This window comes from Molothrus aeneus, chromosome 10, assembly GCF_037042795.1.
Source record: "Molothrus aeneus isolate 106 chromosome 10, BPBGC_Maene_1.0, whole genome shotgun sequence".
In the NCBI taxonomy this organism is placed as follows: domain Eukaryota; kingdom Metazoa; phylum Chordata; class Aves; order Passeriformes; family Icteridae; genus Molothrus; species Molothrus aeneus.
The window spans coordinates 17,676,973-17,704,283 of NC_089655.1; the positions used below are offsets into that span (position 1 = coordinate 17,676,973).

General features: G+C 41.3%; 1 protein-coding gene across 2 annotated transcripts in view; it reads left to right on the plus strand.

Annotated features, from left to right (window-relative positions):
- The window catches only part of MCF2L2 (MCF.2 cell line derived transforming sequence-like 2), a 153,620-nt gene that overhangs the window by 112,950 nt on the left and 13,359 nt on the right, over positions 1–27,311 (plus strand). For both annotated transcript variants that reach the window (XM_066556537.1, XM_066556536.1), the window contains exons 16-27: positions 311–377; positions 1,502–1,617; positions 2,333–2,402; positions 7,088–7,180; positions 7,688–7,780; positions 10,038–10,163; positions 14,192–14,413; positions 15,669–15,761; positions 16,171–16,249; positions 19,305–19,377; positions 22,423–22,532; positions 26,385–26,480. In XM_066556537.1, coding sequence (XP_066412634.1) covers positions 311–377; positions 1,502–1,617; positions 2,333–2,402; positions 7,088–7,180; positions 7,688–7,780; positions 10,038–10,163; positions 14,192–14,413; positions 15,669–15,761; positions 16,171–16,249; positions 19,305–19,377; positions 22,423–22,532; positions 26,385–26,480 — 1,238 coding nt within the window. The remainder of the gene's footprint in view (positions 1–310; positions 378–1,501; positions 1,618–2,332; positions 2,403–7,087; positions 7,181–7,687; positions 7,781–10,037; positions 10,164–14,191; positions 14,414–15,668; positions 15,762–16,170; positions 16,250–19,304; positions 19,378–22,422; positions 22,533–26,384; positions 26,481–27,311) is intronic.

Below are 27,311 nucleotides of genomic sequence, written 5' to 3' on the forward strand. Positions count from 1 at the left end.
GTATTAGTTATTCTTAAAAAAACCCCTTTTTTTTTTTCTTCTTGGGAAATTTTTTTTCCAGTTTGCAGGTATAAAAATGACAGATAAATCTAAGCTGAAGTTTAAAATGAGCTGAAAAAAATGACGGTCCAAGATGTGCTTAGGTCTTTTAATCTTATCAACAAGGCACAGGATTGAAGAGCTGAGAAATGACCTTCAGAGGGTTTTTGTGTGTAGTCGAAGGCATAAACAGGAATGTGTAAGGAATCCTATTTTTTCTCTTTCACATGTGCGTGGTTAACATTATGTCTCTCTACCTCTTGTCTTTCAGCCACATAATCAATGAGCTGATAGAAACAGAGCGGGTTTATGTAGAAGAACTTCAAAGTATAATAGAGGTAAGAAACTCTTCTGAAATTACTTTTTGATGCTTTACCTCTAAGTCATCAGTGCAGGTGCACATCCTTCATGGGCTGAGCACTCCCACCTCCTGTTTATAACACACAGGCTGTGTTGGCAAGATAGCTCAGCCTTGGAGATGGAGAATGGGAAGGATGTTTTGAACATCCTTCCTCAGGCCCTAAAGGAAAAGGCATCTTCTCTGGCCCAAGCCCACAGAATGACAGTTTACATGGTTCTGAAAGTTATAGACAGAGAAAGAGTTAATGATGTCTTTTCAAAATATTACCAATAGGTCTCAGAAGCAGCACTTTGATGTCCATGGGGCCAGACACTAAATTCTGTGAAACTGCATTTGGAAAATGATTAGGGAAGAGGAAGGCACCCCTCCTGCTCTTCTTTATTGTCTCATGTTGTGCTTGAACACAGGAAAAAAAGCTCATGCTGCAAATATAATTCTTGAGCTTTTGAAACTGACAGGATACCAGAATACTCAGTGTGTGTGGAGTCTGAGGGCCCCAGTCTGTGGGAGGACAGAAGCTGAGTAGGGATCAATCGTGCTTATATTTGGGTGGGACTTTTGGGATGTGTAGTTGATTCGTCATTGCATTTGTTCCATGGGAGCTGGCAGCTCTGATAGTTGATATATTACTCTTGAGTTTAAAGTCTCAATGTTCTTTTCTCAAAGTTATTATTGAAGAAACACAATACAGTTTTTACAAGAAACAAAAAAAATAGTCCAACAAATAAATCCAAACTAACTCTTGTGCAATGAAGCAGGGTAGCAGAAAGATATCTGTCTGTCAATCTTAGCAGTCTCTATCCCTACATGACCCAAATGGCTTTTGAATCCTAGAGACATAATTTTGTCCATTTTTTTCTTAACCTCATGACATGTTCATTTGTGGTTAAAATGTGTTTGCACAGTTACAGGGTAAAATCTCTGGGGAAAATCAGAAGCATCAGGAATTCATGGGAGCAGCAAAGCAGCAGGCATGGGAGAAGCTTTGTTTGCTCTGTGGAGAACAAAAGCACATGAACTTTGGGGCTTTCCAGTGCCTTGAACACAGTACTTCTTCCCTGGTAAAAACAGGCTGATTTTATTTTCCACTCTTCCCTGCAGGGGTATGCTTCAGAAATGGACAATCCCAATTTAGTACATCTGATTCCATCTGCACTTCAGAACAAGAAGGAAATTCTTTTTGGGAACCTCCCAGAAATCTACTATTTCCACAACAGGTACCTGTGAAATGGTGGTTGTCCTGCATCCTTGGGTGCCACCATCACGTCCAGTCCTTTTTTGTCACTGTAACTAAAGTGGGAATTTAGGAATTCTTTTGAATAATAATTGCCTGTAAGATGTAACAAATAGTTGCACAAAATAAATTTTAAAAATCTCTTTTGCAAGTCTTAATATTATGCCAGAGTAGTTAATACCTAGTAGAAAAAATTATTTTCCAGTTTAGATATTATTTTCAAAGATTGTGTCTTCCACTTGGAGAAGAATATTCCTCTCCCTTTGCAAGCCCAATCTTTCTTTCCCTAAAAGTTTCGTGCATTCACTGTCACTGCAGAAGCCTTTGGACTACATCCCATATTTTCACTGCTTGCTGATTGAGCAACTACATCTGACAGAGCATTCCTGTCTTTTCTAGCTGTTCTGAAAACTCCTCATACCCAAATGGAAAGCAGGTATTTGGTTTACAGATTGGAAACAAAATTCAACAGCCAGCGGAATCAGATGTAGCAGATAAAATATGATAATAGTTGTGATTTAGGGAATCAAGTGGCAGCCACATCCCATTTTTCTAAAATATATATTTCTTGGTGTGTTACCTTCCCCATTGATTCCTCATATTACAAAAATGAAGGCTTTAAGTTGCATTTATGCAAGCTAACATACAATGTGAATGGGATTTTACATTACTCTTTACTCTCTTTTTCACCCTCTCAGGATTTTCCTTAAGGAGATAGAAAATTGCATTGAAAACCCTGAGCTTCTTGCCCGATGCTTTTTGAAAAGAGTAAGTATATCCTTTTTCAGATTTGAATGAATATCTATGGTCTTATCCTACAGTACTTACAGATTTACTCCCATCTTTTCAGTCTGTTTGCTTTTGTGAATGAGGGAAACTCCTCTAAGCAGATATTCCCAAGTTAAGTCACTGTTACCAAGCATATATTCTGATATCTGACCCTTTACCTGGTTTACTGACAGGTAGAGATCTGTTACCAGTGTTTTACAAGTATTTTAAGTCCCATTTAAAAGAAAAAAAAAACCAATAGCAGTGATCCAAATGTTTGACATGCTTTTCATATCAGACACATCTATAGCAGGAGAATGATGTAACCCAGACACCACCTTGCAGTAAATAAGCAGAGGATGGTATTGGTGTCACAGCAGGCTGCTCTGAGTGCAGACAACACATCCTGTTCCTGCTTTATCTTATCTCTCTCTTCTCTGCACAATTCAGGACACTTGGTCCCCTAGAACTGTCCCAGCTCTGCTGCTGTCCTTGCATGGACCCCACCAGCCCCAAAAGGCTCTGTGAGGTCGATTCCCTTTACTTCTCCACATAACTCACCCAGTGGGATTCTCCCCTCTGCTGAGGTGACTCTCAGTGCCCAAATGCTCAGCTCTCTCCAAGAGCTCCCTGTGATGTCCCTCCTCCACCTCCTCCCCCACTCAGCCTGACCATTCGTTCTTTCCTGTAACACAACCAAAGGTGTTTGTTTATATAGCACTCCTTCAGGGGCCCTACTAATGAAAAAAATCTGTTTTGGTGGTTTGCTACTGCTTTCAGGGTTTGACAAAACTCTGTGAATAAGGCTCTGTGTTTTGCACAGGAAATGGAAGTGGCATGAGAAATGGGAAAATCTTCCCACTGTAGTCAAAGGTACCTCCTGCTTCTACTGTATAATACAGGTAGCATTTGCTGCTTTTCCAGAGCACACATTAAATACAGACAAATTTAGATGAACCAGTCAGAGGTGCTGAGCACTGCCACATTACTAAGATTTAATGGGAATTTGAACATGTGATACTTGCAAAGGGTACGTTTCCAATTTACAAACAGGTCAGGCTGGAGAGAATCATACAAGTGTAAATGTGATTATATGTCCACTGGATTATTCTCTGTTCAACAACTTAGCATTTAGAGCTTGAGTAAATGACACTACTAAGGCATATGTTGTTGTCCTAGAATTCAGATGCTGGGCAGGAAAATACTGTGGTGAAATCATTATGCAAATGAGGAAAAGCAGTCTTTGAAGAATGCAGACCTCTGAAACCCAAGAAATGTAAAATAGTCCATGTGCTGCATATATCCCTAAAGAATGCAGCTAAATAAAAATTCTTGGTATAGAAATGTTCTGATTCTGCAGGAGGTTCAAACTCCATATTTAAATATTGTAGCTTGTCTCTCAGTGAAAAGAGCTATTAAACCCAATTGTCCTATGAATATGAAATATGAAATGAAAACAGTGATATGAAAACAGCACTAAGGCTGAGGTTTCAAGTATGAAGTGAAAGAAAACCAGTCCCTCCATCACCTTAGCTCATCAGTTTCTGTGGCCTCATCAAACCACACTAAATCTATCAAATAAGAGGTTAAATTGTGCATTTGCTTTCTCCTTAGTTCAAATTTCACACTAAGAAAGCACAAGCTCCTCTCTTGAGATGCCTTTGCTCACACAGTAGCACCTTTGATTCCTGCCCTTATGTTCTGTTTTTAGAAGAAGCCACACGAAGTCCAGAAATGTGTTGTTTCTGTTGGACTGCCTTTGGGAGGCACAAACAAAAGTCTGGTTGTGTGTTTGTGTTCCCCATGATTTGGCAGCTTTTTATGCCTTCCTGCTGAGCAGTGGCTTCTGGCTGCCCTGTGAGTTATGGCCGTGCTTGCAGTGACAGGGGCAAACAGAAGCAGCTGCTGTTCCAAGTGATGCTGAGCTCTGGGAGGAACTCACACTCTTGTAGGTTCTCCCACTTTGTATGGGTGTGACTGTCCTGCCACAACAACAGTTTTTTTAAAATTCATACTTTGAAGAGTTTTACCCTGTCTGATCACACTGGGCCTTTTCAGCCCTGATTCCAGAGCTGCTTGAAAGTATCCTGAGAGCTGCAGTGAGACACCCTGGTGCCAGAGTCACTCCATCCCCTGCCATGTCCCCACACACCCTCCCAGCTCCACCAGTGTCACCTGAGCAGCTGTCACCAAAAATCTAAACCCTGCATCTCAGGTGATGGGAGAAACAGCCTGTGGAGTCTCTCTCTGGCTTTGTCTCCTGGCACATGGCAGCAGAATCTGGTAAAAGATGAGCCAGAAATGCCTTTCTTGTTCTCCCTCCCACTTTGCCTGACCTCGTTTAGAGCATGATCTTCAGATGAGCTAAATTACAAGTGAGCCAGCTTAACTTTACCCACATGGCAGCTATTTTGCCATCACCAAGATGCTTGACCCTCCTTACAGCTCTGTGTGGTCAAGAACTACACAGCATTCAAAGACAGGAGGAATGTACACTGAATTCCTTGTAGAATGGTCTTCTGGTGCTTTATCAGCAACAGGGGGGGCTGCTCTGGGCTGATCTGCTTTCCAAAGGGCTGTGAAGAAGGAAACCTTACCAAACTAAGGCAAGAATGCCCAGGATGGAACCGAAGGTGTGTCAGACTGCTTACCAGAATGTGCCAGGTGAAGTTCCTGGCAGGAGTGATTCACTGTGGATTACCACTCTTCACTTATTCATAGTGCTAACCTTAAAAGAGGGAATAGTTTAATAGGAACCAGCAGTTGGGACGTTTGGTTATTCAGGGAGAAAGAAGCATTTAGAAAAGGAATCTACCTGTGAAAGGATAGTAGCAGCTGACCAGAAACCTGTGAGTTTGATTCAAAGGTCTAAATTCTAGACTAATGCAAAAATTATCCATAAATCAGCAGTCAAAAAGATAATTGGAACTGTACTTATATGCCATGTACATTGGAGCTTACAGAGCTCTCAAGGTCCAAATTAGTGTGGAAAGGAAAAGCTTTGCAGGATAGAGGAGCATGGTGTAAAAGTACCAGCAATAAGTCAGAACCTTTACATATGAAAATAGAGATGTGTGTGGAATATTTAAGATGGATTTAAATAATTAGACAATCAATTATTTCTTGGCATTTTAAAGTCTGAGCCTAATTCTATTCCTAACACTATTGCAAAACTTAAAGCTGTAATTAAATATGTAAGTATCTGCCTTAGCAGGTGTCACTGATTTAGGCAGCAGTAGATTGCACTGGCATAGGGTGGTTCCACTATGGCAAATTACTGGTAAATTGTTGGTAATTGTAAATTTTCTTTAAGTTTAAATTGGTTCTTTTCTGTTACTCCTCATAGTTCTCTTGTCTGTTGCTCTCTCTGTTCTTCTTACCCAGTCCAGTTAGGTTTCTGTGGGCTAGGATGAGATTGTAATCCTTGATTATGCTTTGTTGCTATTTTTGGTTCTGTGAGGTTTACCGCCTGCTAACTTCCCTCCAGGGCAACATGTACAAATAATTATATTTTTGTGAAGAAAACTCTGCACCTATTTTGAAACAGCACCATAAATATTCTATAGAGTTGCAACAGAATAGGTTTTTGTATTGCACAATCCTTGACACAGTGTGGTGTTAGATCGCACAGCTCTGATTTCCCAGCTGATTCATCAGGGTGATGTCAGGATGGGTCTGTGGAGGAAGACAGCAGAAAAGCTGATTTCTTCTGGTAATTGTACAGAAGGAAGTGATTTCCCTGCAGCAGGAGTGTATGGGAACTGCCTGGTGGGCTGAGAGCGCAGAGAACAATCCAGGAATTGCTGAGATTTATTTTTGGTGTTTTCTTTGATTTGCTGAGGTCACATCCCAACAGGATAGGTGCAGATGAAGGTGGGAAGCTCCTGGCTGGTCGGGCAGAGCCAGCCCTGCTCAGGAGCCCCAAGGCACTGCCCTGGGGCCACCCGGGTGCCCAGGCAGCCAGCCCAGGTCCTGGCAGAGGAACACCCATCCCTGCATCCACCCACAGAGCCAGGGAGCTCAGAACACCCTCTCTGGGCTTTTGTAGAGATTGTTTTCATTGAAGTCAGGGAGATTTTTGCCATGGACCTCAGTGAGAGCACTTGGAGTGTAGTCAAAGCTAAATAAAGTGAATCCACCCACTTCTAATTTGGAGAAGAGAGGGTTTAAGTACATCCCCCTGCCTGGCCTGGGACATCAACAGGACAAACTTCCTCCTTTTTAATTGGTCCTTGTACTGTTGAGAGCCAACACTATTTTTGAAGTCTATTGAACTGCTAAACCTTAGTAATCATTAACGATTATAGTCTGTGCCAGTATTGTTAATAAAATTATTAATAAAGTTTAAATTTCTGATGTTTCTTTTTTGTTCTGTTTTGTTTTGTTTCTTTCTCCAAACCATCAATTCACCCTTCTGAAAAAGATACTGGTTTTGCTGTTGGATTATGTGTCTTCCAGTCTGCAGTCTCCCTGCTTTGTGTGAAAAGTGAGGGGAAAAAATTCTCACTTTCAGGTGTATTTAACTTAATCAGAAGTAAAAAGTAGTTTTGGTGGTTTCAGTATGTTTTTTAAATACAGAGTAAATAATTACTTAATGTCTTAGGATAGAAGGTAAGAAAAAGTGTGACTCAAGAAAGACACTCTGGATTCTTTTTTCTTCCCTTACCTAAACTCTTTTCTTGCAGAAGGAGGACCTCCAAATATATGAAAAGTACTGTCAGAACAAACCAAGGTCTGAAGCTCTCTGGAGACAGTGTGGAGACAGCATCTTTTTTCAGGTGGAATTTCATTGCAGACTAGCAGTGCAAGACCCTCAAAGCTCATTTTCCTTGTGTATCTCTATTGATTAGAAAACCTAGAGTAAAACACAGACTTTCCTGCATGCTTTTTATATTGATGGCAGGTGCCCAGTGTGTGTCAAGATGTTCTCCACAGGAGACTGGGCAGGGAGAGCAGTGGGTAGATTTCTTGGACAGGAGCCTGACTCTGCAGGCTATACCCACACCAAAAAAGTGCTGGCTGCTTTGCAAATCCCAGCTGATTGCAATCTCATCAGCAGGGAATGCCAGATTTCAACACCAAGTGGAACCTAAACATTAGCTCTTGTTTAGATATATTTTCACTGTGGGATAAGTAACCCGGAAATTCCTATGCAGATGGAACAAATTTCTCTCTCAATTAATTCACAGACTTATAATCCTCAGATTGTCAAATGATAATGGTCTTGGTGACTTGCCTATGTTTCAAGAAACAATTTTATTTTTCTTCTGTGTTGTCTCCTACAGGAATGTCAGCGTAAATTGGATCATAAGCTCTCACTTGATGCTTATCTCTTAAAGCCAGTTCAGAGAATCACCAAGTACCAGCTGCTGCTAAAGGTAATGTCTCCATGACAGTGCAAAGAATTCCAAAGTATGGCTTGCTTTACTTCCAGAATTGCATATCAGTCATTACTACGTGGAAATAAATCCTTACTCAGTTCTTCAGCAATCCTTACTCAGTTCTTCAGCAAATACTCAGCATTTTTTAGTTGTAAATGGTAGAAAACAGTCTTGTACAGGGACTTCATTTTCCCAATCTATTTTAGATTTTAGATTAGACTTTTTCCCCATAGCTCCCAATCTATTTATATTGGGAACTGCTATTACTTAGCAGTACTTATACTAAGTAATAGCAGTATACTATTACATGTATAGCTCTATATAAAATAATATATTGTACTTACTTTCTAAGACAGTAAGTATTTTATTGTTTTATTTATCTTTAAACAGAAATTGAGCTTGGTTTTATTGTATCAGTATATGGTTTTACAAAAAACAGGAACTGATGCCTTAAATCCTGTCAGTAACATCTGTCCCTGTTTAACAGGACTCTTTCAGCTCCCTGAAGTAATATTTTCCCATGGTTGTGACTCAAACCTTTCAGAGGGAGCCACTCCCTTTGTTGCTTCTTTTTAAAAGACACAGCCAGGAACAAATTGTCTGTCATTTTTCCATAAGGTGAACACGTGAACTTACTCTTGATTGGTTGGAACCATGAGTGGTCCATGCTTGAAATTCTGATCTGAAGGCAATAGAAAATATATACACTCAAAACAATGATTTTTTTTTCTTTTTAAGCTGGTTGCTTAAATGTCTCTCTCTATCTACTCAGTTCTTAAAAATAATATTTACTGACTTTCCCTATGGGAAAGTCATGAAGGTGAATTACATGCTGTTCTCAAGCCTCTGGGCTTAAAGTAGGGTTATGTGCTGACCTGAAATTTAGCATTGAAATTTGCAATGAAGATTTGAGGTTGCCATTTAACTTGCTAATAGCTACTATGGCACTGCTCAAAATGTGCCAGTATAAGCCACGGGAGGACCTGGTCAGCCATTCTTGTATTTCTGCTTATTGACTTCATGTAAAACTATAGAATCCAAATATTGAACATGGATATAGACAAGGATGCAACGTCACTGATTCCAGTAGATTTACATCAACATAGTCCAGAAATAAATTTGAACTCTGTTTCTTGAACTATTCTGTGAGAAGGGAAAAAAAGTCAAGGTCTCCAGGAAAGCAAGAGTAAACCAGATTTTACTTTTAATTTGAAATATGACTGTAAATATAACCAAGATTAGATCAAGGAGTAAAATTCTCAAGCAAAACAGGTCTCAGCCATTGGGGTTTGAAGCTGGTCAGACCAGTTTTGTACTTAGCAACAACACACTGGAACTGGCGTTTACTTTGTCAGGGTTTATGAGGTCTGGGAAGATGGTGCACTCCTTCCCTGGCTGCAGGAGCATTTAAAAGTGTAGAAAAATGGAAGCCAGTGAAAAATTGGTAACAAACAAGTGCTTAAGAAGTTGTGTGCCTTGAGTGGTGGGCAGATTGGATTTGAATTTTGGGTCACAATTACTGCACAATTACTCTGGTTTCAATCAGTTTAGCTAATGTGCTCATGCTGATAAAAGCAGCATGCTCATATCTCATGAGATCCATCCTCATTTTGGAAAATCTGCAGCAGGTACTGTAGGAATGCATCCTGCTTTTACCTGCTAATCCCTGGTTACCCAAGCACTTGAGGACAGACTGCTGCTGTTTGAGGTTTGCAGGAACTATCTTTTAGCATCCCTATTTTACAGAAACACAAGTGCCTCAGCTTTTGGATTAAAATATTTCCAAACTCAAAATGCAGAATGTCAAACCTGCCAAATTCAGACTAGAAATTAATTTGTATTTTTAACAGTGGTAGTAAGTACCTTTTGCAACTAATTTGAGAAGAAAATGGGGAACTGTCTAACAGCTGAAATAATTATACTAAGTTTCTTTTCTAGCAGATGTGAAGAAAAACAAAAACCCTGGATGTAATTCTATGACATGCAAGGAGTTAATTGTAAATACATCAGAATGGTCCTGTCTCATCTTAAATGAACCCTTTAAACTTGAAAATGTTCAAAAGATCAAAATGTGTGTCCTCAGTGACCACCCTGGTGAATGTCATATTTGGGGTTTTTTTGGTTTTATTGTTCCTCTTTTGTTTTCCTCTAGTTCTGCTACTTGTTTATGCAACACAAATTCCAGGAGGATTGTCTTACAGTGACTCCTGGTATCAGAAGTTCTCAAGTATTCCCCATATCTTTTTTAAATCAGGAAATGCTGAAGTGCAGCAAGAACTCAGAAGGCACTGCTGAATTGGAAGAAGCCCTGGCCACAGTGCTTGATATCATCAAATCAGTAAATGATTCCATGCACCAGATAGCAATCACAGGATATGAGGTAACTGCTGCTGCTCCTCCTCTGGTCTGAGCCATCCCATGTTCCTATCACCACTGACCATGCTGTGCCTGTGGCTGGTACTGTGCTTTATGGAGCCTGTGCCACATTCCTGAAGGGTGGCACTCAGAGGTGTGTTGTGATGACCAAAAATACATCTCAGCACCCCTGTCATGTGGAGCTGGAGTGTGAATGTGGGGGAATAATGGGGCAAATGCAGGACTTTTGAGTAATTGCACCCCAAACTCATTTGTAGGTGAGAGGTACAAGTGTAGCAAAACTAACTTAAGAAATTTGCTGAAACTTTGTGGCTCCTGTGCAACTCAAGTGTTTTCAAATCTTTTGCACTTAGGGAGAAAAATGTGGCTTTCATTTAAAGTGGGTAATGGAATCTGTGCCAGTGATTGGCAAGCTTGTTATCTGAAATGTGAAATAACAACCACGGTACAAATCAAAGGGCACAAATATATGTCTCTGCAGAAGCTGCATTGAAGTCATATGACTTTCAAGAACTAGGGCTGACTACATAAAACGAGCCCTTAAGTGAGAAGTGGAAGTGATTGACATATAAAGGAGAAATAAGCCTGGCAAAATGAGGCCTGAGAATCATGTGGTTGCCCATTTTGAAATAGCTGCAGGGTGAAAATGTCAAGAAAGAAGCAATATACTGAGTATTGTTCAAAGAATTCTTACATCACAGTAACAGGCTTTAATCCAGAAAAAATGTTTTGTGCAAAATCTGACTTCCTGAGAAGGTGCTGAGGTCTGTACAGACAATGTCTGAGTGGGAAGAGTTATTCTGGTTATCAGGATGGGAGTGGCCCCAGGAGTTTTGATTTCTATAGTTCTCTTTAGTGCAAGTGCATCTGCACCTGGTAGCTGAGGAACCCATGCCTGCTGCCAACATGATTTTATAAATAAATGCAGTTACTCATTTAACTGCTTGTCAGAGATCCATTGCTGCACACAGCTGGAGATGTGGACTGTGCATTACATTTGGGATGAGAATTTGAGCTCTGCCTGCAGTAGCTGCACTGGGTTGAAGGTGAAGCAGTTGCCACCTCATTGAACTGGCAAACACTGAATAGGAGTGGTGATTGTGGATCAGAGAAACACCACAGGTCATAAATACAGTCTTAGATCTCCTAAACCTGACAAACTTAAATAAAGTAGCATATACTTAATCCAATCTGGTCATGGCTAAGTCTGAGAGTCTTGGAGACTCCTTTTAGTTAATTTTAGAAAAACTCTTTAGAGCCTGTATATTATTATTGCAGACTTGAACCAGTCAACATGGACATGGGAAGGTTGTATCATAGATACAGCACACCTTCTACCTCCCAATTTCCACTCTTTCTTATTAATTCCCAAAGAGAAAGGTAGCTTTCCTCCTGTATTTCTCAGTTTAAATGTATGTACTTAGAGCAATTCAGCAAAAAATTTATTTCAGAACAGTTCTGTAAAGGGAAGGGAAGAAGAGCTTCTCCAAGAAACGTAACATACTATCCTGAGTAGGGGGGATTTATCCAGATTCCTGTCCCTATAAATGCTGTGGTCATCCTTTTGTCTATTCCTTGCTTTAAAGTGTGAGTAGTTTTCTACTCAGGAATTCAATGTTCCTTTTCAACTTTTACTTTTGAATTTTCCAGTCTTTCATGAAATACCAGATAGTAACTCTAAGGACTAGATTTTTGCCTCTGCTTTCTTAGCTGAACTGCAAAACATGGCACAGTAGGACATGGCCACTGTGTAGCCCAATGCTGACAGCATTCCTGAGATGCTTTGTTACATGATTTTTAAATGGGGTGAAAGTATGAAAGAGGATGTACCTACTAATTTCTTCTCCCTATTCCACCTGTCCCAGGTGCTCAGCTGTGATGCCAAGTAAAAACCTCCCATAGACAGTGAAACCACACTCCATCTTGTGGAGTCTTTTCCACACAGCCATGATAGAAATACTTGCCTGGGAAACCTCTCAGAGAGGGATATTATGGCAGTAGGGAAGCAGGTTTTGGGACAGCTTATGAATGCTCCCAATTGCACATTCTGTTTCTTGAACTTGGGCACATGCAGATTTGAGGAGCTGAACTCTTGTGTAAGAAATTGCTAACATGTAAGTCTGGGGTTGGATTGGTGTATGTTTTTTATTTTTAGGCAAAACCACCAAAAAAAAAAAAAAAAGAAGAAGTAGAATAAAGCTCAGAGAGCAGAAGATTTAGATGTGTTTCCTATTATTATCCCAATATTTGTACACAATCTGGCCTGGGTAGTTTGTCTATGAATTATGATGAGAAATTCTTATAAATTATCATTATGTATTGCTCATCTTCCATAAACATGAGATACTATGTATTGCTCTAATAGGGAATAATTATATTTGAGATAGTGATCAAATCCTCCACTTTAAAGAAACTTCCTTTAGAATAAAGTATTGCTGTCCACTAGCAGAAATTAGAAGAAACAGTGTTCTCCTATTTGCTGCCTACACTGAAGACAGTGCAGTGCTTGTGGGCTAATATTCAAAGTCTGCTGTGGGATTGCTGCAGTCTGTCATCCATGTCTGTCTCTTTCTTGTCTCCCACTTCACTCACTATTATCCCAATCTCAAGGGATTCAAGGTTGGAGAGACAGACCTGTCACAAGAGCTGAACTGAGCTTCTGGATCTCAGTGCTGTATTGAGCAGTGCCTGGAGTGACAGGAGCCTCTCACCATTATCAGAACCATGTAGAAAATATGCTTGTTGGTTTTTTTTGTTTGTTTTTAATTTAGCTTTACATATCAATGTGCTTTTCACAGGCTTGCAGTTTATAGCTACATGCACATATAAATACAAACACCCCCAGTACTGTATGCACAAAGAAAAGATCCAGGTCTATATATTAGAGATGACAGACTTATCTAAATTGCTGAGGTTTTCTGAATAGTTTGGAGAGTCTAATAATACACTGATATAGAGTGTAAAAGTACCAAATAAAGCTCTGGTTTTGCAGTTGAATGTAGGATAGAGGAGGGGGAGTGAGAGGGAGAGCACGTTGCAATTCTTAGTATAAGAAATGAGACATTCCCACTTGGACCCAACATCTTCACCTTATAATCAACAGAACATGCAAATGTTGAAAGTAAGTACTTTAATAATGGACTGGGCTTATTTCCTCAACTTATTATACAAAGCATTCCTAGGAAAACTTGTGTTAAGATAGTTATGATTATCATAATTTGTTGAATCCCATTACCATATAGGCATTGCCATTTCTTATATACCCACATTCCTCCACTTTTAATGTGGGATTGTTCTGGTGGCATCTGAGCTAAATATTTATATCAGTTGAAGTATTTTCCCTTCAGACAAGAGCTTTAATTTAGAAAGGTCTTATTCCTGCCTGGTTTCACTCTCCCTCAGGTAGTTTTATGGCTCCTTGGTGCATTCACTCCCTCTTTGCCCAGGGCTGTGCAGTGTTGCATAGTTTGCAGATGGTGAGCCAAGAAATTATTGACAAAGCTTGTAAAGACTATTTTGAAACAGGAGGGAATTACATACCTACACAGCTCTAGGCACTGATCCATGACTTCAGGCATTTGAGCTCTTTCAAGGTTTTGCCCAGGGATGGAGGAAGCTTGTACAAGAGTGGAAACTGAAACTAGATCTTCCAGAGTCACAGCCTTTTTTGGGTATTGGACTGCACTGGCCCTTCCTACTGCCTTGGAGTCAGGGGCCTTGAAACCCAGTTTTTGTCAGCAGAAGCTTCCTCTGAGGTCACCAGAGGGGACAGCCTGTGTGTCACATCCAGAGAGATCCTGAGGTGGATCTTAAATGCTAACTATGTGTGGGGAGACAAACTGGGAATTATGGACATGGAAACCAGTGAGTTAATGGTTGTGGGAAGAAACCACACAGGGGGACACGTGCACTTTCCAACACTAGGGATGCCTCTGCCTGGAAACTCAAACACCAGCAGAGGAATGAATTGTGCCTGGGACTACCCTGGTTTGAGTGTGATCATCTATGCTCTCTCTTTTCCTTGCTTGCTAGGGGGATGTCAGTGAGCTTGGCAAGCTGTTGATGCAGGGTTCCTTCAACGTATGGACTGACCACAAGAAGGGGCACAACAAGGTGAAGGACTTGGCTAGATTCAAACCAATGCAGAGACACCTCTTCCTCTATACAAAGATGCTACTTTTCTGCAAGAAACGGGAGGAGAACACCGATGGCCATGAGAAGACAGCTTCATACAGCTTTAAAAATTCATTAAAGGTAATAAATGCACTGATGGTGGGGGAGGGAAATAAGTCTGGTGCTCTCACAGGCAGGGATGTGCCCACATGGGGATTTGAAGAAGGTGCACATGTTTGGAGCTGTCTTGCACCCCTGAATAAATGACAGCTCCCATTTAGTTTTGGGCTGGAGACAGACCAATCTATCCTGCAACTGCAGATGTGAACCTCGTTCTTTGCAACTTGACACAAAGAGGCACCTTGTGTGATCTTGCCCAGCATCCCATAAAGAGAAGCCAGACTGGATGGACCTGCATCTGTCATTGCTCTGCCTATGGGCATCCTCCAGGTGCAGTTCTATGGCAAGTTTTACTATTGGCACAGCTGAGCAGATATTTTCTGTGGCAGTAACACCTACAGATGAATCAGTGCAGTAGAAGTGCCCTTTTATTTGCAAGAGTGAAATTTCCAGATATGAGTCAGGACATTTTAAGGTGGCAATCACAAGTAGGCCACTTTTTCCCTCTAAGCACATTGGTGTGACACTTGTGACTTTACCCAGCTAACACAGGTCATCAAGTGCAATGTTCCAAACTTATTTCAGGGTACCCAGACAGGAATTGTAACAGAACCTGCTTTAAGGCTTGAACCAATTCATATAAGTATTTCAAGTTTCTTCCTGTAGAGATAGAAGGAATGGTGGCATAACACTGTCTAAATCTTTAAACTAATGCTGATGTGAACAAGAGGCATGAGCAAGTACAGTAATAAGATGAGAAGCTGGTTAGTAGCAGCTGAACTTCAAGACTGTGATTAAGAATTTTTCATTTAAGAAATCCAGAATTTTTTTCTTCAGGTTTTTTGTGTCATCTGGACTTGCAGACTGGTCATTAAATTTCACAAAGCCCTATTCCATCCCTCTTTCTCTCCCACCTCAAGAGGTCAGGGATAGCAAGTGAAAAAAACAGTCCTGAAACTGAGAATTTATCAAGGTGACCAAGAGCCAGGATGGAGTTGAAAACTGATCCACAGATGAAGCAATAAAAGAAAAGAGGATAAATTCAAGATCAGACATTAGCTTGGGTTAATTTTGAACACTCTTTTTCCCTCTAGCAATCAAAAAGATGAATGACAAATTAGATATTGAGAAATAACATGCTCTGAATTTTACTTTTAATGACTCCCAAAGGTATCAGAAGTGAATACAGCCTTTTAAAAATGCTCCTCAGAGAATGAAGTTTAAAGACTATTGATATTTTCCAGATTCCAGCTTCTTGTTTTCTATTTTGAAACAGATGAGCACTGTGGGCATTACAGAAAACGTAAAAGGGGATAATAAGAAGTTTGAGATCTGGTATAATGGCAGAGAAGAAGTCTATATTATTCAGGTAATGACTTTCCTTTTTGTCTCCAAGGGCTATACTTCCTTTCAATTGAATTGTTTTTAAGAATGTTCACTGTCCTGTACACTCCAGAAACAATAGCCATTGAAAGCTTTATTGGTGAAGCACTTTCAAAGGCACTGAAATGGCTAATTTGTTGTGAAAATGGTCAGGATTTTGGCCAGAAGAAGAAATAAAGTAATAGAAAATTCCTTGGAATGCTGGACAGAAAAGCAAGGACGGGACTTTGGATTTGTAGTAACTTTTCCATCTTGAGGAGTGTCTGTTTTGCTCAAAGCTGGCCACAGTGTTCCAATCCTTGGCAAAACTGAGAGCCAGTGTAGGTCGGGGCAGCCCAGTGATTGGTAGCCTGTTTTAACTGGATCTCCTTTGCCTTGTCCTCTTTTGTTCTCAGGCATCTTCTGTTGAGCTGAAAAACACCTGGATTTCAGAGATCCGCAAAGTCCTGACAGGACAGCTGGAGGCATGCAGAGGTAGGGCTCACAGAGCAGCAGCTGGGAACGTGTCCTTCCCCTGTAGCTGTGTGTGGCAATATGGGGCTGGGACAGCTTCAGTGCCAGCCAGTACCCCCAGTGAAGCCAGCAAGGACCAGCTGGGCAGTTACGGCATTGCTGGGCTTTAAAGCCGTGTCCTGATGAAAGAAAATTTCTTGGGCTTTTAGAAGTGACAGGGATAACTATTCCATTTACAGTTACTCCAAGGAACATGGTTTTCCTCTGTTGTCCCTCTCAAGCCACAACTCCAGAAGCATCCTTTTACCTCAGCATGTGAGGAGATGGGATGTGCACTCTGTGTCTCCTGGATCAAAAGGTCTCCTTCCACATCCATGACTGGACACAGCAAATGCTCCTCTGTTTTAGTCTTTGCTTTGTTTTGTTTGGGCTTTGAGGGTTTTTTGTTTCAAATCTAGTCACCCCCACCTTATGTTCTAAATGTCAATTGTCCCATCTTTCCATCTTAGTGACCTCCCTGTAAAACATGGTTCATGACATTTCCCTCACTCACTGAGATGTCACTATGAAGGTGGTTTGTGATGTGTTCAACACTGTCAATGATTGAAGCCTCCTAAATACCTAATGACACCCTTTTTTATATAAGATATTGAATCCCAGGCAGACAAAATTCAGTCTGGTTATTTCAGATAGCAGAAGAACATAGTGATGATAGCTGTCATGGATGCTACTCTATTTATTCTCTTAGGACAAAAAACCCCACAGGCTTTTCCTGAATCTTGGCATTGCCTCTCACCTTGGTCTGTCAGTTTCTGTTTCTTTCATACATTCATCTCCCTTTAAAGAAAGGTCAGCAAAGCCTCTCCACCCACATCCTTCAAATTCCTGAGCAGACTTTGTCCAAGGTGGAAACCTGTGTCTGTGCTTTAACTTTAGAGGTCACCTCTATTTTAATTGCCTGTTTCACAAAGACAATGAGTTCTTGCATCCTCCTTAGGTACAAGGAAACAATTATGAACGTTAGCAATTGAATCCAACCCATAACAATACGCTTATTTACAATGTTTACTGCTCTGGTCTGGTATTACTGATCTTTCCTTCATCTTTTCTCCTTTTTATTCTGAATTTTACTGTGATTAGTTCATCAGGAACTGCTAAGGAAAGACCACAAGATTCTTTTTAGTGCAGTTTCAGGACTGGATCTAGAGACTTTCTGATATGGTTTGTAATATTTGCTTCTGAAGTATAAAAGCTGGTTACTTAGGCTACCACAAAGAGTTGCTAATGGAGAAAATGTACATATTTAATAGGATAGAGTGCTACTCCTCTATTTGTGTTTCTAGGCAAAGGAAATTAAGCTTGTATGTTACCCAGATGAGTATTTGTGAAATCTCTATAGCATACAAGACCTATTAGCTATTAGAGTTGCTTTGCATTTTCCAGAGAAAAATATACTGGAATCAAGACTGATTGAAACATTTCTATTTTGATCTTCTTTATTGTTTTGCACTAAGATCATACCATTCTAGAATATTTCAGCTTTCAAGGGACGTCAGGACATGACAGTCCAAAGTCCAGCTCAGGGCAGAGTCAGTTATTGGTCAAACAAGGTTACTCAGGACTTTATTCAGTCTGGTCTCGAGACCATCCAAGGGTGACTTTCATCCTACTCTGTGAATATAGTCAAGCTTTCCTTTATTGTGAATCCAGCAGAACAGCAGTCAGAGGATATAAATTGTATCTCATATGCTATTCCAGCTCTTCCCTTTGCCTTTTCCCAAATGCTCACATGAATCCAACCCCTTACTACAATAACTGGTGTCAGGAAGCACATGCTTTGTCCTGTGGTTTTAAAGTTTCTTTTTTTAATGACTCACAAAAGAAGAGGCCTTAATCCAAGACTGGATATTTTTACAACTGAACACTGCAATGGGAGAAGGAAGAGGGATATATTTGGTTTTTTGGCTGTTTTTAATGACTGTGGTTAGGAGTTGCACAGGGGGTTGGAACGTTGGAAGGAACCAGCTGAGGTGGATGAGTGAGGGGCAGAGAAGGTGGCCACAGGATGGGATAAATAGTTAAAATATGGATCACTGGTGTCCAAACACTTGGTGTGTACCCAGCCCTGTCAGAGACTGCAGTGAGCATGGAGCATTTGGGCAGCATCTTGATCCATCAATCCCCAAGAATGCCTCTCTCTTGCAGGCAGAGGAATTACTGATACAGCTTAAGGGATTTGTGTAAGTCCATGAATCAGTTGCCAAACCCAGGAATGGAGCTACTTCCCACTCCCCAGCCAGCATGGGCATTTCTACCCCACCAACAAACTACCTGAGTTTAATCTTTCAGTGCTGCCTCATCCCCTTGTCATGTCTCTTTCACTGATAGGAGGTTCATCTTTTTCAGAGTGAAATAGCCCAGGGATCTCAGCAATAGGAGAGTTTGAAAGCAGCTCCTTCCACTGTCTCCTCACTTCTCAGTGTCTGACTCTCCTGGCCCTGAAATCCAGGCTCTGAGCAACTGTCTTATAATTTTTCCTCACTCAGCATTTACTGGACAAAGTACAAGTCTGTTGCTACCTTGTGGCCCTGCAAAAAGAGTGAACAAGTGGGATATATAACATTTTCTGATTACTGTTTTCCAGGATGCTGAGCAAAAGCATTCTGCAGAGAGATAGGGATATATTCTGCTATGTGGCTGAGTATGCAAAAGGACTGATGGACATGTGTTGCTGAATCCAGACAAAGCTGTGAGCCACAAAACTTGTATTCTGGGTAAAAGGCCATTATCCATTCTCCAGATCAATATCATGCAGTTAGCTAGGAAGAGGTACTGGGAAAAGGGAAGGTAGTAGGGAAAGAAATCTCTTATGTGGTGAAAAAATGTGAGTTGTTTGGTGAGCTAAAAGGTTTCATTAAGATCTTAATATGCCTTTCTCTTCAAGTACAAGCATTCCATTTTGATTGCAGTGGCAGTCAAAATCTCTCCTCTCCTGTTTCTCTATCCCACCTTCTACATAAAAACAGAAGCAATTGAAACATTTTGGAGCAGCTTCTTTTTACTTTTTTTTTAACAGAAGCAAGTCAACTGCACCAAAGAATCACTGAGAGTGTGTATCATGCACCAATGGATTCCTCCAATGCAAGCAGGTAACCACAGAGCTGCCTTGACAGGGCCATGTTTTGTCTTCCATTTGTGCTTTTGCAGTACATAAATTCATAGGTTTTTGTGTTTAGCTTCCTTCAATTGTCTTCAAATTCTTTAAAGATAAATAAACACAGATTTGCTCAAGAAAGAAGTTATATCACAATGCAGAATTAATTTCAAAGACTAACTCAAGTTTAGTTAAAAAGTATTGGAACATTTCCAGGATCTTAAATGGAGCTGCCAGCAAAGTTCTGTAATGACCCAGTTGCTGGGCAAGTTTAATGTAAGTTGGCATGGAATTTCACTGTAAAATTTTAGCAGGATCAACCAAGCCAGGAGATCCCAGGTAACAGCCAGCCTTTGAGAGCTGTACAACTCAATGCAAGAAATATCAAACAGATGTAGTGCTATTAATCCTGCACCATATTTTCTCTAGGCTTGGTTAATTTGCTTTTTTTAGGGTTCAAGGGTGGAAATCTTTCAGCAGAACCACCTTGGGGATAGGAGAAAATTATTCCAGTAAGATATGAAGTGCAATCACAAAAATGTTTCAGAAGAATCCAGATGTGTGTCCTTCTTAAAAGGCTCTTAAAGTGAGATTTTCCAGAGCAGAAATTACAGACAAAATATGTCAGCAGAAAATTAACTCCAGGAAGAAATGCCATATGATCAGTTATTTGTCCTAGAGTGGATTAAAGCAAAGGAAAAATGAAGTGTTGTCCTCACTCTGCCAACTGTGCCAGAAAAGGAGAGGTCAGATGCTCCTTCTCCAAATGCTGGGTTATTATAGAAACAGGAAGAATACAGCGAGTCTTCATGAAAGAACAATGTTTTGGGCTGTGATGAATGGCACAAAGTTCAGGATGTCCCATTATTTGTTATTATACGTGTCCCCAAGATAAGCTGGGGCAGCAGAATCGCAGCATCAAGCTGACTGTGCAGGAGTTGATGTGAAATGGTGGATCCAGAGTTCCTCAGACTGGGGAGCCCTTTCTGCAGCCTGTTCTGGATTGCTGGGGGAGTAGGACAAGGAGGGACAAGGAAGAGGCTGGACTGCAGTAGGCAGCACATGGCACAGTCTGTGCTCAAGGCTGATGTGACCAAGCAGCCCCAGCTGTGAGAGGTGCTGGAGGCAGTGGGGACAGCATCTGCTAAAGAGCAGCCAGCACCACCAGTGCTCTGCCAGCAGAAGGAGGCTGATTAATCACTGCCATGTTATCTACCCAACAGACACCTACTCCTGGTCGGCCCATGTGTGACAGTGACTCTGCTGTTTGTTGGGAATTGGCAAACCTCTGCTGTGACACTGGGGAAATCTGTTTGCTGGATGCTTTCCCCTCCCCAAGCTGTACCTGTCCCATGACAAAGACTATCCTCTTTACTGTTTACATGCCACCAACATCACTTGGGACTGCAATTCCATGAGATAAAGCAGGCCTGACTTGGGATTGGAGCTGAGGTTTTGGGAAAAGGAACACTTAGAGCCAGTGTCCTACACACAGGCAGTTACTGAGTGTCCTTAAATCCTGTTCAATCTATTTCAATTCTCTCTCTCTCTCTCTCTCTCTCTCTCCCCAAGTTCTTCCACAAAATTCACTGTTAATTCTGAAATGGGATGCCCATTGGTATCTATTGCTGCTGTATCTCTCTCTCAAGGGATGGCTGCTGCATTTCATTGATAATGAAATGATCCCTTTGTATTGTTTTCTAAAGTATTTAAACACATGAAAATTAAATAGTTTATTGTTCTAACTGCTTAACTATCTGCTTTGTTGGAAATGACTGATGCAGTCATACATTCATGTAAAAATATCCTGTGAACATGGATAAACACAAACTCTTGGAATTTGGCTGCAGATGCTGTTTCAGAAAAGCTTTTTTATTTTCTTGGTGTCTTTCTCACAGCTGTAAATCTTTAACTCTGTCAGCTGCATGTTTCACAGTTATCCCAGCCTAGCTGGGAAGAAAGAGAGGAAAAAGAATAAGGAAATGTGAGTGTGCTTTGGATTTGTTCCCATGTTTATTTTGAGCCCCATTTGGTACCCGACATGAGGCTGCAAAATCACATTTTGATGGAGTACAGGAGGTAACAGAGACCTTGCTAGGATTCCATCAGAAACAGGTCAGAAGTTCAAATGCAAAACAATGAGTCCTGGACTACCTTATATTTAGAAAAGGTATTTACAGATCCCTAGTATTTAAAATGTTTTTAAGTTGTTAATGATGTATCTTGGACCTTCCCTTACAGCAGTTCACAAGTTAATTGCAAGGAGCAGTTTAATTGCTGATACGTGTCAATAAAAAGCACTTTAGCAAAGAGTATTTCAAATGTGTAAATACAATGATTTGTGTGGAGCAGTCTGCCAAAGATAACAGTCAAACATCCAAATTAAACCACCAGCCATTTGCAAAGAACCACAAGAAAACCTTGCAGTTTGAATGTCCTACAAACCTGGGACAGGGGCCTCAGTCCCATTACCCAGGGCAGTACCTGGGCAGGTTTCTCAAGGTGGATCCTCCCATTTGTGATTCAGCTGCAGACAGGGATATCCCACTGGGATTCATGCTCCAAAGAGCAGAAGAAACAGAAGCTGGGGAAGCCAATAGAATTCATATGTTGCTTATGCATGGTATGACCTCTACATGACCATCCAGTATCCATTTCTCTGCTGGAGACAAATGTATTTATGCTGCAAAGGAAGGAAAGTCTGGGTTGTTTTTTCTTACCTGGCTTCCCACTCCAACCTTTCAAATCTGCTGCACTTGCAAAAAGAACTTGTGCAGACAACCAGCTTGTTTCTCCATTTTTCCCTTCTCAACTCTGAAGAAGCACATCCCTCACTGTGTGGTGTGCAGAGGAGGCAGGATGGGTTTTTCCCACCACACATGCCTGCACAGATGCAGGTTTTTATAGCCCACAGCATTTTAAAACCAGTCCTTTGTTCCTTAGGCTTCCATGTTTGAGGGTAAAGAAGAATGCTTAGTGCTCAGTGCTTTATTAGATGTTAATAGGAATGTTACTATTTTTATATTTCTTTTGTCCCAAGGTATAGCAGGAAGTCATCAAGTATATATGAAAACAAATCTGAGACATCAAATGTGGATGCATCTAACAATAAAAACAGGAATTCCAGTCCCAGCGCCAGACAAAAGAGAGGTAGGAGTTCTCACAGAGCTTTTGCTTCCAAAGGGTAATATTTTTATATTTGCATATATTCCTGGAGTTTGATGAGGTTACTTTAAATCTACATTATTTTAACCCAACATCAAAAAACCAATGCTACAAAGCTGAATGACTGTACCATGAAAATTTGTGAGCACCAAAAGACATCACCAGTTTAGGGTTTTTAAGTCTGAGTTTTGATGCTTTATAGTGCTCTTTATACAACTTGTGTTGTTTAAAAATAGAACTTAGGGGACAATAGCATATGTGTTTTAACCAGCTGCCTCCTGGTGAAGTTGATTTCTAGACATACTTAATTTAAATTTTTTTCTACAGACTTTGCTAACTGATTTCTTTGTTTAAGTCAAGGAGAGTTTTTTGCCTCCTCTGTGTATATCAGTTTTCCTCAGGTGTACAGTAAATAAACCCACAGGCAGTCACAGAAAGTCCCTCCATTATTTGGGGCCATAAGCACAATAGGTCTTCTATACAACAGAAGTTAAAATAAACACTATAAAGAAATGGAATCTCATCTGACAGCAGGAAGAGAAAATCTATTGACAGCAGTTTCTCTTTTAGGCAGTATTTCTTAATGTTGAACAAAGAATTTTCTACTAAAATGAAAAAAGAAAATTGTGAGGTCTTAAGAGATTAATACCCAAATGAAGCATAAAGTAACAGCCCCATTATAAATAAAGATATTTTAGAAGAAAATGGAATGTCTCTCTTGGAAAAGAAAAGCTATTCACCAAAAGATTTTTAATTGCATTAGGTTTTCATGCTGGAAAAAAGTTACATATTCTTCATTAAAAAACCTAATCTTAAAATTTTGTTTCAGTAAAATTTTATTTTTAAAACATTTGGACTTTTTTTTTCTAATTCAAAAAGTGGAAAAGTAGCTTTTCCTTTTAAATTTATAAACTTAAAAAAAAAAACTCCAAGAAGATTACTGATGTTTTCTAACTGTCCAGCTTACTCTAGAGTGTGGGAACGGGGCTCACATTCCTGCTGATTGTCATTCTTCTGTCTTCTGCTTTCCCATGAGCAGCTCCTCAGGGCTCTGGCTGGGATCCCACTGGCTCAGCCCAGAGCATCCTCGTCCTCTGGTGGGTGGCTCTTCCTGCAGGGGTCCATTCTTTGGTGATTCGGGTACCCTGTGCATCCTCAGCTGCAAACCTCGCTCTGCAGAGCCAGCAAAATGCTCTCCAGCTCTAGATGTCCCACCAAAACGCGAGTTTGTGTCCTGTGAGGCACCTAGGGCTGGGGCTCTGCAGGGGGCTGAACTCAAAAATGTCCCAACACCCGGCGCACAGCCTGGGGCTCTGCCAAAACTGTCTCTTTTGTGCCACCTACTGCCTGTAAAATGCTTCCAATATCGGTGTAGTTAATGTGAACACATTATTTTAAAATACTGGGGAGTTTCTGCAGTACAGAAGGGGAGGGTTGACTATTGACAAACTATTTCAGTTTTGTTATTCTTATTTGTAAGTGGCTGTGGCAGAGTTTTCTACATGTAAATCAGTATTTTGTGTGGACCTGACTGGTGGAGTCACTGCCTTGAAATAAACCAGGAGCAAATCCTGTAGGATCCTCTGGGGACCCCCTTGTCTGACTGCCCTGCTCAAAGCAGGGTCAGCTGCAGCAAGGTGCCCACAGCCGAGTCCATTTGGGTTCTGAACAGCTCCAAGGATGGTGACTCCATAATCTGCCACAGGGACACTCTCCTAGGTTTAACCCCTTTCACAGAAAAAAGGGTTTCTCACATTTTTAAATGGAATTTCCCGTATTTCAGTTTGTGCCTGTTGCCTCTCTCATCCTTTCACTGGGCTCCACTGAGAAGCATCTGGCTCCATCTTCTTTATTTTATAAGATCCTCCTGAGCCTTTTCTTCTCCAGGCTGTGCAATCACAGCTCTCTCACTCTCTCCTCATGTCACCTGCTGCAATCCCTTAATGATCCTCACTGGATTCACTCGAGGAGCCCAGGACAAGACAGCACTGCAGGAGGGTCTCTCTGGTGCTGAGATGAGGGGAAGCATCACATCACCTCCCTGGAGCTGCTGGCACAGCTCTGCCTAATGGAGAAAATGTTGCCCAGGATGCTGGTGGGTTTATTTGCCCCAAGTACCCATTGCAGGCTCTCCTTCAACCTGCTGCCCATCAGGACCTGGTTCTTATTATGTTTGGAAATCATTTCCAGGGTTATTTGGTATACCTGCAGAATGAAGGAAAAGGCTTGTATGACTCAGGTGGAGACAACATGACTTTAGAGATCAGTGTCTAATGCTTTGCTGGTGCTGAGAGGCTGTGGGAACTTGTGAAATGCAAAGGGGTCCCTCAGTGAAATGATTCAATTGCAGAGCTGAAGAACACAGGAGCCCACCCCTCTGCACATGCACTGCTGTACTCACTCCCTGTGGGACTCTCTGATAATTTGACATCTCTGGATTTTCTTGCCCTAAGAAAACAGAAAGTAAATATATTTTATATACCAGTTTTTGAATTCTTTATAAGCTACAGTAACTGTACAAAGATTGCCTGGCAGTGGGAGCAGCCATGGCAGGGAATGGCCAACAGAGACTGTTTGGAAGCCAAAGGCAGCCCTAGAGCTGAAGCCACTGCTTGGGAGCAGCCCCTCACCAGATGCACCTGCCTGGCCCAGAGCTGGCACTGGGCACTAGGTTGAAGGAGCTGAACCACAGTGACATAATTCTTCTGTGTTGTTAAAATCTGTTCCTCTCACACCCACCTATGCATGCAGGCACCTCAGGTCCTGGATTATCATGGCTGCAAATCAGGAAGTGATGGGATGCACTTTCCTTTGGAAGCACAGCTAATCTGTCAGTTGCTTGTCTGTCAGTGTGGATTCACTGTCTTTGTGTTCCCTTTGTACTTTTGGTCTTCATTTGTCCCTCTGAAGATTTTCATGTGATAGTGTGTGAACTAAAGAGGAGGAAAATCTATTGGTTAAATCCCAAGGCTCAGAAGCAGGTACCCAACACATGGTTTTTCTCCTGCTCCTTTGCCATAAACCTTCTGGGTGTTATCTGCCCACACCAAGAAAGGAGCAGATGGAGGATTTGGCAGGAATGTGTGGATCTGGGGGTTTGAGCTAGGTCCTGTTTCCTGCAATGTGAGTAACTGAGTATCTTTCAAGCCCAGAGCCTCAGGACCTCGATCCATCTGTGACTGATCTCTGCAGAGGCAGCTGTCAGACAGCATGGCTGATTATTCATGCAGGAGCCTGGCATGTAAGCTTTGCTGGCATGGCATCCTTACATCCCAGCAAATCAGGAAATCAATTGCATGACCCTGCCAGCTTCAGAGGCTTTAGAAAGGTTTCAGCAGGTAAGGCTGCAGGTGTACCAGCCACAGGGCTGGTGAGAGCAGACTCTTCAGTGCCAGTGCTGGATTGCAGAAGTGGGACTGCTCCCAACACTTGCATGTCCTGTACTGCAAGGCTTCTTCTCTTATTTCTCCCTACAACTCACTGCTCCAAGCAATGATGTGTTTCCATAACAGAAGGCACTATCTTGCTTCTAAATTGTATTTTCCTTTGATAAGAGCTACCTCCCTTCACCTGTTATTCTTTGGTTTTGTTTTGTTGTTGTTCTCCATTAAAACTCAGTGAGCCAAACTCAACCCAGGGGTCTGTTTGGTTCAGCTGGTTTACTCACCCTGACCTCATGTCACCTTTCTAATTGATTAGCTCTTGCTCAGGCTTGAACTGAATCAAAGTTTATTGATTTCTTTTTAGTTGTCATCCAGTGCTAACCTTTCCTTTCCCATAAGCTGAACAGCTGTCCCTTCCTTCCTTATTTCTCTTCCCTCTCCCTCTCTCTCCTAGTTGATGCTTCCAGCAGCCTTAACCTTGAGCGCACAGCGCTTGCTAGAAAGCGATTCACATTGCAAGGTCTTTCCAACCGCAGAGCTCCACCCAAAGGTAAAATCACCCATGCAGCATTTGGTCTCAGGCCGTCTGTCTCCTGCACTCCCACAATGTTCTCTCCATCCCATGGTGCCATCCATCACTGTTTCCTAAAGTGCTGCTGCATCTCACCCAAATGCTCCTTTCTGGTGCACACAAGTGGCTCCTCTGCTCAAAGACACCGTCACCAAAAATTGCTCCCACAGCAGCATTGGCAAGGCAACCTCTGGGTTGGCTGGTTGGGTCTTTTACTGGTGCACAGTGCAAATAACATTTGTTTCAGTTTCTCTCAAGGGTCAAAGTGTGAACTGGTTTTAAATGATCAACTGAACTTCTTTCAGCAGCTTACAGGCTTGAAGGAAAAGAGTATCATATCTGTTGTGCTACGTGAGATTTTCATGTGTGAAATCATTCATTGGTTGGATGTCATTGTTTTTTCAAATATTGTTCCATTGTGGCCTAGTGGGGAACCAGAATTCAGGAGATCTGGAGTTTTATTCCACTTAATTATGTTATATGACACCATAAAATGCTGTGTTTTGGGTACTTGTGCATAAATGTTTAGTAGATATCCATGAAAAGAGAGCTTTGTGAGTTCCTGTGATAGCTGTACAAGGAAGAGACTTTAGAGGAAAGAAAGAAATGTGAATAGAAATTAAATTGACTGACTACTTATAATTACTTTCTGAAAAGATACTGTAATTACTTCCTTTATTGTTTTTGTGTGGCTTTTCTTCTGTTCTGATGAATAATATTTCCTCTGTGAGACAAAGGGTTAGTGTGCAGTGATGGAGAGGGTGAGCATCAAAGGAGGAAGAACCAAGATGAAAGCATAAAAGCAGAAAT